The 18,976-nt window shown below is 37.6% G+C and overlaps 2 protein-coding genes across 2 annotated transcripts; both read left to right on the top strand.

Annotated features, from left to right (window-relative positions):
* The first annotated feature begins 899 nt into the window (after positions 1-899).
* LOC108262750 (ras-related protein Rab-33B) lies at positions 900-5,352 on the top strand. The gene is made up of 2 exons (XM_017463048.3): positions 900-1,251; positions 2,825-5,352. Exons 1-2 carry the CDS (start codon positions 1,060-1,062, stop codon positions 3,275-3,277), a joined length of 645 nt encoding a protein of 214 aa, XP_017318537.1. The 5' UTR covers positions 900-1,059; the 3' UTR covers positions 3,278-5,352.
* Positions 5,353-6,894: 1,542 nt separating this feature from the next.
* On the top strand, positions 6,895-18,522 carry htra3a (HtrA serine peptidase 3a). The gene is made up of 10 exons (XM_017465045.3): positions 6,895-7,533; positions 10,031-10,130; positions 12,501-12,723; positions 15,211-15,405; positions 15,500-15,532; positions 15,629-15,743; positions 15,899-15,958; positions 17,015-17,087; positions 17,615-17,710; positions 17,813-18,522. Exons 1-10 carry the CDS (start codon positions 7,002-7,004, stop codon positions 17,979-17,981), a joined length of 1,596 nt encoding a protein of 531 aa, XP_017320534.1. The 5' UTR covers positions 6,895-7,001; the 3' UTR covers positions 17,982-18,522.
* The last annotated feature ends 454 nt before the right edge of the window (positions 18,523-18,976 follow it).

Raw genomic sequence — 18,976 nt, 5'->3', positions numbered from 1 at the left:
GAAATCCATTTGAAATTTGCTTGGAGATGCCGTACACTGCAGTATATGGATCAGCATTATGTTATTCCTCATTTGCTACCTATGAAAAGTACCAGAAACTGTTTAAAGGCGTGGATAAAGCCCAACACCAAGAACTTCCTGTCGATGTCTCACAGTTCCAGGGTTCCCAGTTTGATTAGGAGCACCGGTTACTGTCTGTGTGGAGTTTCTGCCTATGTTCTCCCTGTGTCTCTGTGGGTTTCTCCAGGATTTCCAGTTTTCTCCTATAAAACATGCTGGTAGGTGTATTGGTTGTGTGTGTGATGAACTGGGCGTGTTCCTGCTTCACACACACTGTTCCCAGGATCGGCTCAGGATCCACCGCAATCTTAGTCCACAAAAATGAAGATGAATGAATAAGGAACTTTCCACATCAATGTTTATTATTCTTTATTTCTTTGTAGCACTAACAAAAATGCATAAAGAGCCATCTATAGAAAATACAGTGCTTTAGGGGACTACAGCTACTCTGTCTTGACCCAACATTCTCTAATATCTGTAGGTCAGTGGTTTTCCAAGTGGGGGCTGCCAGGGGGTGCCAGGGGGGCCTCAACAATTTGGTGTGTCCATCCCTCCCACTATTATGTTTTCTCTTTCTCACTCTCAGACACACACACACAATCAATTCCTAATGTGATGTAAAGATATAAGCTGTAATTATTAATAAAAAAAAAGGGGGGGATATATTCAGATGTCTGTATTTTTAATGTGTTTTAAAGACATCTTGCAAAAGGGGGGCCTCGGTCAAATGTTAATGCCATTTGGGGGGCCTTACTCTGGAAAAGTTTGGGAACCCCTGCTGTAGTCTATGGAAGTGTATCTAGTCTCGAACTCTCTCGCGAGAGTTCGTCAACTCGCTCCCTCTCGGGGCAGTTCCACCAACAGCGCGAGAAATAAAACCGTCACGGCACGCGCTGGTTAAAGAAGCAGGCGTAGATGCTCCGGATGAACGCTTTATAGATGTTTTGTTAGTAAAAGTTTAAAAGTCTGACTTGAGCAAAGCGAGATAAAGCTCTACCGATGGATTCGTGCGAGTTTTGGATCCCGGTTGTATGTCGCACCTGTAAAATAATCGTGCTCGGAGACGCCGGTGTGGGAAAGACGAGTCTGACTCAGCTCTACTGCACCGGACACTTCCCCGAAAAGACCGACTCCACCATCGGCGTGGACTTCCGAGAGAGAGTGCTGCACGTGGGGGGCGAGAAAATCAAGGTAAACAAGGGGGAGAGTGTGTTAGTGTTACATGGAAACTGGTCCTACTGGGGAAAAAACCCAACAATAGAATCCTTCATAGAATTTGTAATGGTTTTAATGGGAATTGTACTGATTCATGTGGGTCTCTACTGGTCATTTGTTGCCTTCTGTTGGTGGAATGTTATGTATGTCTAGTGGATAGCATTAAGGACTGATAGCATTAATGGTTTGTAATGGTATTTGTAGTGGTAACCATTAGAATTTCTGTGATGGTTTCTGTTGTTTTGGGGGGGGGGTTTCAGCAGGGGGATCAAACAGATTTCTCTAGGATGACATACAAAGTTGGAAGTGCAAGAAATGATACTGAAATGGAGATGCAAATTTAAATTAAAATAATAATAATAATAATAATAATGTGTGTGTGTGTATATATATATATATATATATATATATATATATATATATATATATATTTATTTATTTATTTATTTAAAAAAAAAACACTTGTTGCACTTGTACTGAAAAATAATTATGCAGAAATGTGGGGATTATTATATTTAATTTTACTTAGCTGTGTTATTTCATGCTTTATCATTTTATGTGAGTCAGTTCAAATAAAAAAGCCAAATAGAAATATAATACAGAAATAAAAATAAATGTAAAAGGAAAAAAAATGAAGTAATAATCATAATATTGATAGTGATACTATCTATAATTTACAAATAAATATAAGAAAAAATACAATGAAACGTGAAACGTTCATCACTTCACACATAAAAATTAGATTTTTTTTCAATGCATTTTTATTTCCATTTAATTTTTAAATATGGTATTATAATATTAAACAAATGGATTAGCATAAAATTAAATGGCTTGTAAAATATGAGGAGTAGAAAATGATACTGTGAAAAAAGAACTACAGCTAAAAAGTGAACATATTCTTTAGATTAATAGCAAAACTTGCAGATCCAACTACTTTCTTATTTTCCTAATATCTCTTTAACGTGACAGACAATAATCGGTTTGTGTTTTGGGGAGAATCCAGCATGTGGTCTGTTTTTCCCCAGTACTTTTTAAGCATGCCGTTACAGACAGAAGTTGACGTTAATAAAGGGGCTTTTGTGGCCTACAGAAAATAGGAAATGAAATTACTTTGTCCTAAAAAGCTGCCTGTTGCTACATACATGAATCATCTTCCCTAAACGTTAAAAAAGGCTTCACCTTAATTCAAACAATGTCTCTTTGTTTGACCCCTCCATCCCTCTGACCAACACACCCACACACCTTATGTGTTTAAGTGGAACTGAGAGTGTGTGTGGGGTTGATAAGATAGCAGTACGGTCTCTGTGACATTACAATTTAAATATTCACATGTAACCAAAAGAGTGGCAACCAAACACAGTGTTATGAAGCAACTGGGACACAAATGCTAGACTGAAAAACAACAACAAAAAAACCCCCACCTATTCTCATTATCAGTAACTGTGGCCATTTCTGGTCTTTTCATTTAAGGTTTTTTTTTATTTTTTTATTCTAAAGTTGCACAAGACTGGAAACTCCATGTCTGTTTTGCTTTTTCATCTCCGCCCAGGTGCAGCTGTGGGACACGGCGGGTCAGGAGCGTTTTCGCAAGTGCATGGTACAGCACTACTACCGCAATGTACACGCGGTCGTCTTTGTCTATGACGTCACTAATGTGGCTTCGTTCCGCAGTCTGCCCCTCTGGATGGAGGAATGTCAACAGCACTTGCTTGGACCAGATGTGCCCCGTGTCCTTGTGGCTAACAAAGCTGATTTGGTGACCTTGAACGTGGCGTCGACCATTGAGCAAGCACGACACTTAGCTGAGGTCCACTCGATGCCCTTCTACCTCTATTCAGCTAAAAGTGGCAACAGAGAGCAGGTGGACGCCATCTTCAGCAAACTGGTACTGCAGATAACTAGGCAACGAAGAAAAAAAACAGAGGTAGTCAGGAGTTTTAAACTGACTCCAAAGGTCAACGTCGAGGAAGAAAAAAAGGAGAAATGGACCTGCAACTGCTGATGGGAGGGATGCCGGGTGAAATGAGGACATACTGGAAGTCTGTGACAGTCTTATACTCCAGACTTCCCCTGCACTTTTTTTTCTTTACACATCCTTGTTGATTTCTCATCAAGACTCTGAAGTGCAAAACACCTGCATTCCATCAGAGGAAAGAGAATTGCACTAGCCCTGGGCAAAATGAACAGACTTCCTTTGCAATTTGCACAATAATATCAGATAAACAACCAGCATAATAGTTTAGCTGTAATGTGGAAATGAGTTGAGTTGGCTAAATAGAGCATTGCTGTTATTGGCTTTTGAGATTCTGATATCACTGAAGCCTCTTGTATGTTGTGTTTCTGTAAATCATGTCTCTTAACAGTATAAAATAACCTTTAACCTTGGCTCAAACAAGTGTTTAACAAGTGTTGTAGTTTGACCAAAGATGAAATCCTTTTTTTCCTTAACCCAAAGTCAATACAATGACTTCAGTCAATACATCTCTGAGGGTTTGAAGTTTGCTACAGAGTTTTTGAGATCACTCATCAGTATTTGGATCCTATTGTACCCAACAAAAAAATTTCATATGGGTGGGTGCGGGCGATGATGTCTGAAGCTTAGATCAGTGGTTTTCAAAGTGGGAGCCGCGGCTCCCTTGGGGGCCGCCAGGGGGCGCCTGGGGGGCCTCAACAATTTGGTGTGAAAAATAAATAAATACATGATTCTCTCTCTCTCAGGCAACCACACACACACACAGTCAATTCCTAATGTAATGTAATGTAAAGATGAAAGAGGTAATTATTAATAAAAAAGGGGGGGGGGGGGGGGTATATTCAGAAGTCTGTATTTTTAATGTGTTTTAAAGACATCTTGCAAAAGGGGGGCCTCGGTCAAATGTTAATGCCATTTGGGGGGCCTTGCTCTGAAAAATTTTGGGAACCCCTATCTTAGATGGCAAATAAAAACCACATTCATTAACACAGGAGGGTACTGGTTGCCAAACGTATTGATGTCAGATTAGATTCTAAATGTGCTTTCAGAAGGACACACTTTAAAAATGCACCACTGCTGCCATCTCTTCAAAATGTATGCCATATTTGTACTTTTGAAGGAATGTACACTGACATATTCAGCATTTATAGTCAGCATTTCCTCTTCAGTTAATTTGCCTTTTCAGCCCTAAAAATGTGTCTTGGATGATTGATTGATTGAAAATGGTATGGATTTAATTTTTGGCCAAATCATTGTTGTGATCTGCATTAATCAAAGAAATAAATGCCAGATATCTACAGATCATGCTGGTGTGGTGGACACATCATATAGTGTCAATGGCTACGTTTACACGCACATCAGATTCTGTTTAAGGTCTATATTCGGGTTGCAGCCATATTCTGAATACGATATTTATATGCGTACGGGCATCGGAATATTCCTGTATACATGGTTGTTGTAAGTATGCCTGAGTTGCTGTTCCTAAATACCGAGCCTACAGCTAAGCACCCACAATTCCATGTGAACTGAACATGAGCATATATCTCCTTTCAGTGGATTTTCTGAATAAGGTATTTACATGCAACAAATTTCTGATTAAAACAGGCATATTCCAGGGGAGGAATTAAACATTTGGGGGATCAGAATATTGTCTTAATCTGAATCACGACTCAGTACTATTTAGAATTTTGCCAAATTCAGATTAATATTGGAATATTGATGTGCGGGTAAAGAAGCCATTGATGTGTTAAACTCATTCAGATGGTTTCCTTGAAATTATTTAGTACCGCAGTATTGATGATGCTCCAGGTTGTTGCTCACCAATGTACTTGCATACTACTAATATATCAGATTTATAATTAATATATTAATGCATTTTATATATCAATGATGTATTCATGATATATTAATATACCTGTTTATTTTGCTGCACAGAATGTTTTGTCTCAGTCTCTAGCTAATTTATTCAGGCATTTCTCACTTAATCATTGCTTAAAAGTTGAGATTCTGGATCCCATTGTACCCATGTTCATTTCAAATCCAGCACCCACTATCACATTACAGCTTGAATAAACAGAAATAAACAAGTGTGTATTTCATTTCAACCTGCTGCATGATGTGTCTCTGTGTGTGGACATAGCATAAGTGTGTGTGTGTGTGTATCATTTGTTGTATGACGTGAGTTCCTATGAATGCTTCTCACCTTCTCTGAGTTCAAGAGTGTGAGAGTTTATTGGAAATTACACACACATATCAGCTTGATGTTACATTCAACACACTGCTGTGGCTAGAGACAGTCATGGTGAAAGAGCAAACTAAGCATTAAGCTGTGGTCACACTGGATGTTCGTATTTTTGGAGCAAAATCGTGTGATTATGAATGGTGTGATGTGTTTCTGGAGGGAAAGTCCTGGTTTAGTGAACAGTGAACCGTAGCTAGTTTATTGTTTGTGAGAGATATGAGACGTTGTCTAATGAGATGTTGTCTAATCTTTCCTCGCTGCTTTGTTCCACCAGCTTGTTTGTCTGATGATATATATATATATATATATATATATATATATATATATATATATATATTCCTGTTATGTAAAACAGGGTGTCCTGAAATGGTAATACTACGCAGCTCCTCTGTGTCTTCTTTGTGTCTTTTCATTGGCCCATGCTTCCAAGATTGGCAGATATTTTTATTTGATTCAAAAAAATTAAGAGGAAGTGGATGCAAATCCCCCTTTCACGCACCACTGCTTCTTCCTTTCCAGTGAATGGACTTTTTCTCCAGGTAGATTTTATTATTAGCATGTGGTGTTATTAGCAGGGCGGCTGTGGTTCAGGTGGTAGAGCGGGTTGTCCACTAATTGTAGGGTTGGCGGTTTGATTCCCGGCCCACATGACTCCACATGCCGAAGTGTCCTTGGGCAAGACGCTGAACCCCAAATTGCTCCAGATGGCAAGTTAGCGCCTTTCATGGCAGCTCTGCTACCATTGGTGTTTGAGTGTGTGTGTGAATGGGTGAATGAGAGGGAATTCAGTGAACAAATATATCATTTCACTATTTGCATGAGAGTAGCGCATGTGTGTTTGTGTATATTCTGCATATATCAGTCAAAATTTCACCATCCATCCCATTTTCTGTACTGCTTTTCCTACACATGGTTGCAGGGAGCCTGGAGCCTATCTCGGGATATGAGGTGGGGGACACCGTGGACGGGGTGCCAACCCATCGCAGGGCACAGTTGCACACACAAAAACACACACTATGGACAATTTGGAAATGCCAGTCAGCCTACAATGCATGTCTTTGGAAAGGGGGAGGAAACCCCTGAAGCAGGGGAGAACGTCCAACCTTATCACTAAGCAACTGTGCTCCCAGGATCAAACCAGAGGCACCATTTTTAATAAGTTGTTTCTTGGTATTAGAAACATACTACACATTATAAAATACTACTTCAGTATTCAGCATAGATTTTTTTAAACTCCTTTGCAATGACACATTTAGCGGTAAATTAAAACCATTCAGTGTATGAGTAATAGATACTAGATGGTGTAGCACAGTTTGTGTATGTGTGTGTGTGTGTGTGTGAGAGAGAGAGAGAGGGAGAGCGAGAGAGAGAGAGAGAGAGAGCGAGCGCTAGCTCACAACTTAAATATCTGAGCATTTGAAAAGGAGAGAAGAAACAGCTCAGCTTCTTTCACACAGTCTGCACATAGCATGAGCTCTGGTGTGTAACTGTGATTATGATTCAGCTTCAGTCATGACTCTCACTGACACCGTGTCTGTGCACGCGCTGATCTGGGGAAATGTGATTTATTCACGGACTTTTCACCGCATCATCTCAGTTCACTGCTCTAACCGCAGGATGCACATGTTGCTTTTCGCTGTGTCCGTGCTTTTCGCGCATGCCCTCGCAGGACCCGAGCCGCGCGCGCCTTGTTCATCCAAATGCGACATGACGAAGTGCCCGGCGCCGCGTGCTGCATGCCAGGGCCGGCGCGTGCTGGACCGGTGCGGCTGCTGCGCGGTGTGTGCTGCTGGGGAGCAGGGAGCAACCTGCGGGCGCAAGCGCGATCTTCCCTGCGCCGCTGGGCTGGAGTGTGTGCGTTCCGGGGGAAAGAGATCCTCAAAAGGGGTTTGCCGGTGTAAGAGCGGTCTCCCGGTGTGCGGCAGCGATGGTAAGACTTATGAAAACCCTTGCAGGCTGGAGGCGGCCAGTCGCAGAGCGCGGCAGCGTGGGAACGCTCCGGTTACGCACGTGCACAAAGATCGGTGCGCATCTGCAGCTCCAGGTAGGGCACAGCTGGCTAACATTACTATGCACCGTGCAAATCAACACACTTCTTAATGTTATTTATTAAATATATACAAACACAAATGCAGGTAATAAACAAATTAAAGTATTTTTTAAAATTGTAATGTTATACTTATTTGGGCTATATTAATTAATCTTCTGTATCCTATTACTTAAACTGTATATTGCACATTACTTATCTATATCTTATCTATACGTATTTATCCTCAATTTATCCCATGATGCTTGGGGTGAGACATTTCCAGCGAGATGTACACAAACATTATGTCGAATAATAATGTATTATCTAAAATGGGAGTAATTTTAGGACATACAAAAGCTGAAAATATGAACTGATCATCAAAATGCATACAGTCATTTTATGGAGAATGTTTCTCCATAAAAAGCCTATGTGTTAGTGCCAAGAAAGCCATTTCAAATTAATCCACAGAACAAACATGTCATGAAGAAACTTCAAGTCCCAGTTTGAAATGTTTCAAATTAAAATATTTAATTTGAAATATATTTTGATACACAAGTATATAATAGGTGAAAATAAAGAATTCTGCATTTCTTCAAAGCCATGATGTGCGTTTACTCATCTAAAAGTACAACATGGAATTGTAAACCTTTGAATGTGTATTTCTGTATTAAAGAAGTAAATAGGAATTGTGGATCTCTTTACATTGTAACATAGTGTCTTTCTTGATCGAGTTTTCTTTGTTTACAGCAATCTGTTCTCAGCCTCTTTTGTAGCTTTGCTCGGGTGTACTGGTTGCTGGAATCAGTGCATACCAGAACTCAGAAACATTTTACTGCAGACTAAACAACAGTTACAAACAAGCCAACTAACTGTCTCTGTCTGGGTTTAAAATCAACAGCTACACTTTTGTTTTCCATCCAGAGTTTCTTCATGTATCTTAAAATATACAGGAAAGGTAAAAACAATTTGGAACAGAATAAAATGTCACATTCGCATGAAAAGAGCAGAGGTTTACCTTGTATTTTCGGTTTCTTTACATTTAAATTACTTTGTCCAAGGATTAAAACTTCATACATCTTCATCAAATCAGCCAGAAGCATTCTAGCCACTGGACTTAATCAAAAAGGTACCATGTCTAAAATACCATCTGAGAAATCACATACAACATCTGGCAAATATGATGGAATCTCCACACTTAGAGGATGTTCATCTGGATTTTTTACTTCGTCGCCAATAAACAAATCACAGACATGACACAAAACAATTTTAGTTTAATAACTGTACATTCTGGCTTTGTGAAATATACCTCAAACAAGTTAAATGAAATTATTTTAATCAATGGTATATTTTTTCCTGATTAAGTAGAGGAAAAAAAATAGAATCACCTTGTAATTTACAGTTCTATAAATGCAAATTATTCCGCAGTTAAAAGAGTGCTTACAGACCATAAAGGAGAGCTTAAGGACCTTAACCTTAGACTTTTTGAAAGGAAACAAGTCCCCAACAAGAGAGTTGTCAACTGAAACAATGGAAAGGAAAAAAAAAGAAAGGATTATTAAACTCCTTCAAGAAGGGAATCCAACACGGATTGGATGTTGGTTGTTCCCAGTCAGCTGTGTCTAAAATTTGGTGCAAGTATAAACAAAATGGGAAGGTTATAAAAGGAAAGAATACAGGTAAACCAAGGAAGACAGCAAACATCAGGATAGAAAACGCGACGCAATATGCCTTGAATATAGAAACAACAAAACAAATGAAAAACAAATGGGTGGAAACAGGACTCAGTGTTTGTGACAGAACTGTAAGAAATTCCCTGAATGAAATGGAATTTCCATTTAGAAAAGCCAAATGAAAACCAGCACTAACACCTAAATAGAAGCAAACCTAGGTCCCGGGGAACCTGGAGCCTATCCCAGGGAGCATGGGGCACAAGGTGGGGTACACCCTGGACGGGGTGCTAGTCATTTGATACATATTTTATAAATGACCACTTCAGATTACTCTTATAATTTGCTGTTATATTTAGCTTTTTATTTTTACCATATGTTCTCCACATTTGCTTATTGCCACTAGCTAGTTCTTTGTTTATCACATGATAACTACTAAACTGAGAAGGTCAGGGATAGCACTTGCTTCCTGCGAGATGAATAAAGTCAGCCACTGCAGCTTTTCATACTGCTGCTCATGCTACAGTACATCATAGGGCAACTGAACACGATCAAAGGAAAGCATTGACTGCCCCCTTCCACATTCACACCGATGCCCATAATTCGTTAGCATCACCCTGATCGACAGGCAAGAGAGTATATCATCTCTCCCAATCAGAGAGCTGGGCCAGTTATGTTCTTGTGAAGTCACACATGACTGTAAGATCTTCATGATTAGATCTCATTCAGATGACATTCATCTTTTAGTATGTTTTTTAATATAGCGTGTAAATGTGAGACAGAAATCGCTATCTTTGGTGTCTGGTGTATATTATTAACATGCAAAATTCTTTCTGCTAGTATAGGTCCCACACATCACAACAGTCCTAGATACAAGTTTAACTTCATCGCTGATGTTGTGGAAAAAATCGCCCCTGCTGTGGTCCATATCGAGCTCTTCCTTAGGTAAATGCCCTGTTGTTTTGGTGATGTTGCAGTAAATGTTGCTTCATGTTTCATGGCTCACACAAGTACTACACGGTGTCCCAAAAGTCTCCTTTCATAGGGGACTACAGTATGTTTGCCAGCGCCATGTCGGTTGTGTCTTCGTCAGTGATCGTTCATGGACGTCCACTTCTCGGTTGGTCTGCAAAAGTCCATCGCAACCTTGCGACAGCTTCCTGATCCAGCCACGAGAATGATTTCAATACGTTCTTCCTTTGTCAAAGGCATTCTTAAAGCCTATCTGAAAAAAAAAACATATATAAACTAAGTATGAAAAATTTTTTCTAAGACATTTTTCTAAAAAGTGTTAATTTCCCCTATGTATGGAGACTTTTGGGATACCCTGTAGAATAAACCTAGGAAACAAGTTAGTTCCTGTGATGTCTTCCACTATAGGAGCTATAACAGTATAACACTTTCTCTTTCCCTCCTTTTTCTTTCTTTTGAAGTTAATCCTACAAAAAGAAATCACAGGTTAGGTTATTAAGAAACCAGAAAAAAAACTGTCCTAAAGCCTTTCCTGTAGTGGAAAACTTACTGGCCATTACAAAATACTAACGCTGGAGACTGAATAAATGTTAAATAGTTCCTGTGAATAGACTTCTTACTATAGAAACAATACTATGTTAGAATAAGTGCAATAATATAAACCTGTGATTTAAATTACAGTCAGCACTAATATCAGAGCTGCTTTTATAGAAAATTAATCAACACCTTCTGATCAATCAGAATTGAGAATTTAACAGGGCTGTGATATAAAATAAGTTAGTGCATCCACACAGACCTGTCTGTTCCCCTGCCCTAGTGTATATTACTAGTCTAAATGATGAATCCAGCCTGACTAGAAAATTGTTGAGGCATTGCTCAGTGAACATCTCGTGTGTAGTTCTTGGAAACAGCTGCTGATTTGGTTTCCAGTTTTGGTTCTAATTTGGTTTGATGGTTGAGCAAAGCAACTATTATAGGAATAAATGTGAAATATGTGAAAAATAGCCAAGCATGAAAAGTACAAAAAGTATAAATAGAACAAGATTGTTGTGATGATACAGTCATTGCCAAGTTTATGGTTGTGTGTTTAATTTCACATGATTGTTGCTCTGAGACTGTTTAGATTCTAAGCTAAAACAGAATCTAAATCATTTATTGTTTTAAAGCAGGTCAGTATTATTTATGTATCACAATGCCAACTTATTTTAATCCTCTTTTTTTCACTACATGTATACAATAGATAGAATAATTTCTCACTGACCTATTTTTTAATAACAATATGATTGTGACTTTCATTTTAAATACCCAATATGTCATATATTTACCTCAGGTGTTAGCAATATAAACATGTTTGTTAGCCTCAGATTAAAATAACCTGGATGTCATCTCTGGAGTATGACCATGATTGAAAAAAAAGAGCATGCCACACTTCATTTTATAAAAACATTTTTTTTTTTTTTAATTATTATTCCACTTTCAGTACAAATGAAAATTTAATTGGCCATTTTGCCCCAAACAGCATATTAGCTATTATGCAATGACTGGACATGCTGTTACAGGAAAATAATCAACAACTGGTTGGTGTGATCTATTACCCCAAAGTTGATTATTTTCCTCTAACAGCATGCTGCTGCCATGTTTTATTACTCTTATACCACAGCAGTTTAGCAATGATTAAAATTTTTATTCATTAAAAAAATGACACCTTTTGATCAGTTTTATGGTTACATTTAATGATGTACATCGATGAAACAAGTTAGTTTACATTACATGATAGCAGCTACAAGCTATATCCCCTCACATTTTCATGACGTTAATAAGACAGAGAAAGAAAAATGCAACTTGTCGTATTGCCCAGAAACTGTTAAGCACAAAATCCTAAAGACTAACTGTAATGAAAAGCTTAAATTTGACCACTTTACCTCAGTTACATTTACATAACACTAAAAGTAGCGACTCCTTCCAAAAATGCTGAAAATTTCCTTAAAGAAAACTTTACCATTTCAGCAAATATAAGATTTTTGTTGTTAAATATTAACACATTTTTAATCCCTTAAAATATTCTTAGATTATGTGGAGCGTCAATCCCTTTGAATGAGTTGTTACTATAGAAACAATAATGTATTAGAATGAGTGCATTAATGTGAACCTGTAATTTGAAATACAGCCAGCGCTGTTATAGAAAACTAATCAACATCTTCTGAACTATCAGATTTGGGAATTCAGCAGTGCTGTGGTACAAAGCATTTATCTAACATTCCTTACCTTTATGTTAAAATGTAATAAACTTATACTGTAATTTACATTGTACAATTCAGTCACTTCTTCAATGTTTGTGTCTAGCCATCCGCTGTTTGGCCACCATGTGCCGTTGTCCAGCGGTTCAGGGTTCATCGTGACAGAATCGGGTGTGATCGTGACCAACGCTCATGTGGTGAGCAGCAGCGCCACTACAGCAGGCCAACAGCAACTTCGGGTGCAGCTTCACGATGGCAAAACATATGAGGCCTCTATAACAGACATAGACAAGAAATCTGACATCGCCACCATCAAAGTCAACTCGCGGGTAAGAGAAAGCTGGATTTACAGTAGGGATCAAATGAACCTATGGATGGACGAAGCTTATTTGACTGACTAGCTGTCAAATCATCATACACAATCAAGTCAAACCTTTTAAATTGTGTCCAGCGAGGGGCATGTAAACAGGCATATAGAGTGGTGCTTGAATTTTGTGAATTTTCTGTACTTCTGCATAAATATGACCTAACATCATCAGATTTTCACAGAAGTCCTAAAAGTAAACAAAGAGAACCCAATTAAACAAATGAGACAAAAATATTGTACATGGTCATTTATTTATTGAGGAAAAGTATGTGAACTTTTGCTTTCAGTATCTGGTGTGACCTCCTTGTGCAGCAACTGTACATTTCAAGTAACTGTTGATCAGTCCTGCACATTGGCTTGGAGGAATTTTAGCCCATTCCTCAGTATAGAACAGCTTCAAGTCTGGGATGCTGGTGGGTTTCATCACATGAACTGCTTGCTTCAGGTCCTTCCACAACATTTCTATTGCATTAAGGTCAGGACTTTGACTTGGACATTCCAAAACATTAAGTTTAACCTTTCTTTGGTAGAATGACTCGTGTGCTTAGAGTCGTTGTCTTACTGCATGACCCACATTCTCTTGCGATTAGTTCACAGATGTCTTGACATTTTCCTTTAGAATTCACTGGTATAATTCAGAATTCATTATTCTATGAATGATGGCAAGCCGTTCTGGCCCAGATGCAGCAAAATAGGCCCAAACCATGATACTACCACCATCATGTTTCACAGATGGGATGCAGTGTTTTCCTTTCTCCAAACATAAGGCTTCATTTAAACCAAAAAGTTATTGTCTCATCTGTCCACAAAATATTTTTCCAATAACGTTCTGGCTTGTCCACATGATCTTTAGGAAAGTGAAGACCTGTGACCAGGTATTCAGACTGAAGACCAAACTGAAGACCACCAAACTGGTGGACCACTCCTGGGGAGGGTAACAATGGTCTTGAATTTCCTGCATTTGTACTTGGGTTCTTGTTGTCTACTTTAGGACTTGTGTGAAAATCTGATGATGTTTTAGGTCATATTTTTTTTGTGGAAATATAAAAAATTCTAAAGGGTTCACAAACTTTCAAGCATGACTGGGCTGTACTTTTCTGGAGTTAATTTGGCGGTACTGCTCTTTAAAAAAATATTAAGAAGAATATTTAGATGAATATTACGAACATTAAGAAAAATATTAAGAATATTAAGAAGAATTTAGTCTAGAATCTCATTGATCAAGTCTGTAGTTTAAGAGTCTTTCTCTTAGTTTGTTATTTAAAACTAGATTGTCCTATTTAAAAAAAAAAAATTTGTTTCATGTTTAAAAATTATTTTACATTAACATCTAAACAATACCATTACAGTATGCCAGATATGTCATGCTAGGACTGTACAGTCATACCGATATCTTCATGACCCTAATTCATACCTCATTATAACCATAGAATATCTGAACTTCACAATTTCACTACAGTCACACTACATAAATGCCAAGCTAAATGTGTGAACCAGAAATGCACACTTCCTAAAAAGGCTTTGCTTTATGAGGCTGTAAAGTTTCCTGGCACAGATGAGTCTTTTCCTTTGAGACATTTCTAGGTGTTAATGAACTTTCCACATGCACTGTATATTGCTTGTCTATTATCAGCACCTCTGATGGTAATTCTCATATATACACCACAGCTGGCTTTGTGAGGTCACCTCTCATGCTCGCTGAGCTGGTTTATATCTCACTCCCCAAATCATCTAGGCTACTTAGACATGTTAATGGTGGCCTGCTACAGTGCTAGTATTAGAATTCTAGAAATAAACACTTGAAAGTGACCAGTCTGACTGGGAAATGAACTGAATGTTTGGTTTATATTCTCGGAGATGGACAAGCGAGATTGTCTGAAAGTCTGGGATAAGAAAAGCAGTGGCGTCAGAGAGTGTTTTTGTTTAAGAGTGTTAGCAGACCTCACAGAGAGTTTGTTTCTGTTTTCATTTTTATTTCTCTGCATATCTTATATCTTCTATCTTTTTAGTCTAGCTCCTCCTTCTCTCAGTTTCTTTTTCTTACTCTGATTTCTCAGTTTTAACACTTACATTTTGTTTGGGTCAGAATGATCCATTTAATTTAATAATGTTTAAGAAATGCAGACTGAATAGCAGTTTTTATCGTTTTATTTAATTCAGATCTATTTTATTTGAAAAGACAGGTAAGCAAGAGTGGAATAATATGTTGTAACATTTATGCTTAATAAATTGATTGATAAATAAAGTGATTTGAAGTTCATGAGCTTTCTTTGGAAGTTGAAAAATCATGTCTCATCTTTGCTAGTATTGCTAAAACATAGGATAAATATAGTAAATGATTAGAAACATTTGCAGTTATATTGCTATAAATACAATGGCATGGTCTGGGTCAGCCATGTACAACCATATACAGAACATGTTGTTTTGTGTATCTCTTTTTATGTATCAGAAAAAGCTTCCAGTTCTTCCTCTGGGCCACTCAGCTGACCTGCGCCCAGGAGAGTTCGTGGTGGCCATCGGCAGCCCGTTCGCTCTGCAGAACACTGTGACTACAGGCATCGTGAGCACGGCACAGAGAGACGGCAAGGAGCTCGGCATCCGGGACTCGGACATGGACTACATTCAGACTGACGCCATCATCAATGTGAGACTTCAATCCAAATGCCATCTCTAATGACAGCACCTAAATATTTGATATTTTTAACATTCTCTTTCTCCTATACCACTCTCATGAGTAGTATGGAAACTCAGGTGGCCCTCTCGTTAACCTTGTAAGTATTGCATCAATTTTCCTTTCAACAGGAGCATAGTTCACAGTCACTACAGATGTGATGGTCAGTGACATTTCACTCTTTTTTTAACCTCAGGATGGCGAGGTTATTGGGATAAACACGCTGAAGGTGACAGCTGGGATCTCCTTCGCCATTCCATCAGACCGCATTAATAAATTTCTAGACGAATCTTATGACAAGCAATACAAAGGTAAGAGCTCTGCCATAACTGCAGCGTAAGTAATCAGAATTTTTATCCAGTCATTGAGATGAGGCAATGTAATCTGTCTCTGTTACAAACAAATCATGCAGTCCAGTAAGGTTTTCTATGAAGACTTTGAAATAAATCTCAGGTATCTGTTTCAGATAAACACAGACTAGTTAAACTGCAGTACATGCCATCTCAGCCTGTGGTGTCTGACTCAGGTGAGAATTTATACTATAAGATTTATTTCCTTTTAAATGTATTTCAGCAGGGAGTTCGTGTTTACAAAATGTGGATAATGTGGCTAAGACTGTTGCTAGTTGCTATCAGGGGCATTATCTGGGGAGTTAATCATCTGGGGCTGAGCCCAGATTCTTCTCCATCAAAAAACTTAAAAAAAAAAAAAAACAACCTCTATATAGACTGCATGTGAAGGCTAATTGCTTAAAAAGTGTGAAAATTGGACAAAAAGTTGGATTTAAGCATAAAACTTGAGTCAGGTACTATCACTGTTTACAGGACTACCAGACCGATAAAATATAAAACTTTTTTCCAATCTAACAAGAGAATAAGCTATTTTTGTATCGGGGAGGCACAACTAAGCTATCATTGTATGGGTGAACTCACAGACATTTACACACCTAGTTTTCCTGCTCAGTATCAGAGGATGTTAGTGTTTCAGTTTAAACCCCTTTACTTGTTACATTTTTTTCAGTCACTGAAGATAAAATACAACAAAATTACAGGCTGTCTTCTTTTACTGACATTCAGCTACGTAGTGACAAAACACTCCAAGTGGAGTATTATTTGGGGCAACATAAAAAAATCTTCAGGGCTACAGCCCCAAATACACAGGCCAGGTTACACCCTTGATTGCTATAATGTGATTACAGGAACTAACTTGTTTCATAAAAGTAAATAGAAAAAAAAAAAGCTGGTATCAAAAAGCTGGTATAAGAGTAACAACACGCTTGAGGCAGTGCTGTTATAGAAAAATAATCCACTTCAAGTCGGGGTGTATCCCACCACCCTGCTGTTGATTGCATTCCTATAACAGCACACCCTGTTGAGTGATACGACACTAACATAGTGTAACTAACAACTAATGGACATTTGCTGCATCCAAAACATTTTTGATTATCACTACATCTTTATATACTTGGTTCAGATGAGATTGTTAAACCTTTTAATGCCATTTTAAATAAAATATTTTGTAATTTAGGTTTGGGTTTGATTAGAAACGATATAATCCTTTTTGCTGGTTTTGTTTCTAACAGTGACCTTGATTTCGGATGTAAATGGCACAAAGAAAAGATTTCTTGGAATAAGAATGATCACCCTCACAAAGGAGTAAGTAAAACTACTAGTCATGATTGAGTTTGCTGTTGAATTCTTAAATCTGATTGGTTAGAAGGTGTATATCTTTAAACAGATTAAATGTACAAACTGTTCTTTAATTAATTATGTAATTGTTGGGAAATTACGAAAATAATCAACTTCAGAGTAGTATCAGTAACTCTGCATCATGTTGGGCTGCCTCATTATCCCATCATTATTTTCCAATAATAGCACTACATGGAGTGTTTTTTCATTACATAACACATACTGGATATGTACAGCTTATTTAATGCAACTGCTTACATTACAAAGGACAAGCTAAGATTGCAACCCCAATTTAGACATTTTAATAGCTACATGGTAATTTGTTGTAATTCATATGAATAAATGTAAATAATGTATAATTACTTCTTAGTCACTCTATATAAGGGCACCTGACAAATGCTGTTATTGTAAATTAAAGTTTTATTTTGTTATATTGGGAAATTCTGTGTATTGGTATTTTATATGTTTCTTTTCTTTCATTTAATTTTTTTTAGCCTGGTTGAAGAGATGAAACAACATAATCCAAATTTCCCAGATATCAGCAGTGGAATTCTCCTTCATGAGGTCATTCCAGATTCCCCTGCGCAAAAGTATGTCCCAGAAAAGATGCCAAGTAGGATTACTTTTTAAAATCACAAATAACCAAACTGTGAGAAAACGCTCATATATTTGTCATCGGTTTCTGTATTCAGGGGTGGACTTGAAGCAGGTGATGTGATTGTGAAACTAAATGGCCATCCGTTAGTCAGCACTGATGATATACAGTCTGCGCTTCATGGAGACATGGCCCTTCTTTTGGAAGTTCATCGTGGCAACAATAGTTTACTGTTCAACATTGAACCACGTGTCCTCGTGCAATAAAAATAAAAGTTTGCTGGAAAACTGGCATGGATTTAGATGACATTAGGTTTTAATGGAATTTGAAGTGCAATTATTTTGTTTATTTTTATTTTGTAAGGATGAGAAGATGGAGACTACATATGAACAACTGAACACTCAACACAATATTACAGTTAAGTGCAGTTAAGATATGCGATGTATAAATGACCAGAGAACATTGGTACATTGTAAATGATGACTAGGATTCTACAAGTGTCTCTGAATTCAACTGAAAACTCAGATGTGACATTATTTTATATTCACATTTTGACATGCAGTCACTGGAGCCAAATGTCCTAGTTCCCTCACTGTATTCACTACAAACTACCTGAAAATGTTCTTTGACATAACTCAAAATACACTAAATATTTTTAACTGACTGGCTGAGATATGTTCTTGGCTACATCCAGTAGTGTTTATCACACCAGTGCAAGCAGGTCTTCATATATACACTAGCGAGTATATTTATATATATATATTTTTACATGTTTTATATTACAAATAAAATGTTCTAGAATAAAGATTGCTTTGTATTGTATGTATTATTTAATCTTTATCACCTTCCTAAACAGAGCAAACAACTAAAACAACAAAAATTCTGCCTGGCATACAGTGCCTCCTGAAAGTATTAGAACAGCAAGGCCAATTCTATTGTTTTTCGCTATACATTGAAGACAATTGGGTTTGAAATCAAAAGATGAATATGAGACCATAGATCAGAATTTCAACTTTCATTTCCTGATATGTTAATCTAGATGTTAAATTAAAAATGAAATAAAAATAACACTTAATATTTGGTTGAATATCCCTTGCTTGCAATAATTGTATCAAGCTTGTGACCCATTGAGTTCACCAAATTGTTGTATTTTTCTTTTGTGTTGCTTTTAAAAGCTTGTCTTGCTGCATAATGATTAGATTGGATTAGATTGGATGCATTTCCTTGTAAACTGGAAGACAGATTGTGACTTCTGAATTCA

The sequence above is a fragment of the Ictalurus punctatus genome, chromosome 3 (genome assembly GCF_001660625.3).
Source record: "Ictalurus punctatus breed USDA103 chromosome 3, Coco_2.0, whole genome shotgun sequence".
Classification (NCBI taxonomy): domain Eukaryota; kingdom Metazoa; phylum Chordata; class Actinopteri; order Siluriformes; family Ictaluridae; genus Ictalurus; species Ictalurus punctatus.
This window is presented reverse-complemented; position numbering and strand designations above follow the sequence as displayed.

Excerpts from the sequence above, each read along its gene's own strand:
- LOC108262750 (XM_017463048.3), top strand. The coding sequence starts at position 1,060 with ATGGATTCGTGCGAGTTTTGGATCCCGGTTGTATGTCGCACCTGTAAA. Across the intron at positions 1,252-2,824 it reads TGGGGGGCGAGAAAATCAAG|GTGCAGCTGTGGGACACGGC; the intron begins GTAAACAAGGGG and ends ATCTCCGCCCAG.
- htra3a (XM_017465045.3), top strand. The coding sequence starts at position 7,002 with ATGACTCTCACTGACACCGTGTCTGTGCACGCGCTGATCTGGGGAAAT. Across the intron at positions 15,406-15,499 it reads AGACTGACGCCATCATCAAT|TATGGAAACTCAGGTGGCCC; the intron begins GTGAGACTTCAA and ends TCTCATGAGTAG. Across the intron at positions 15,744-15,898 it reads TTATGACAAGCAATACAAAG|ATAAACACAGACTAGTTAAA; the intron begins GTAAGAGCTCTG and ends TATCTGTTTCAG.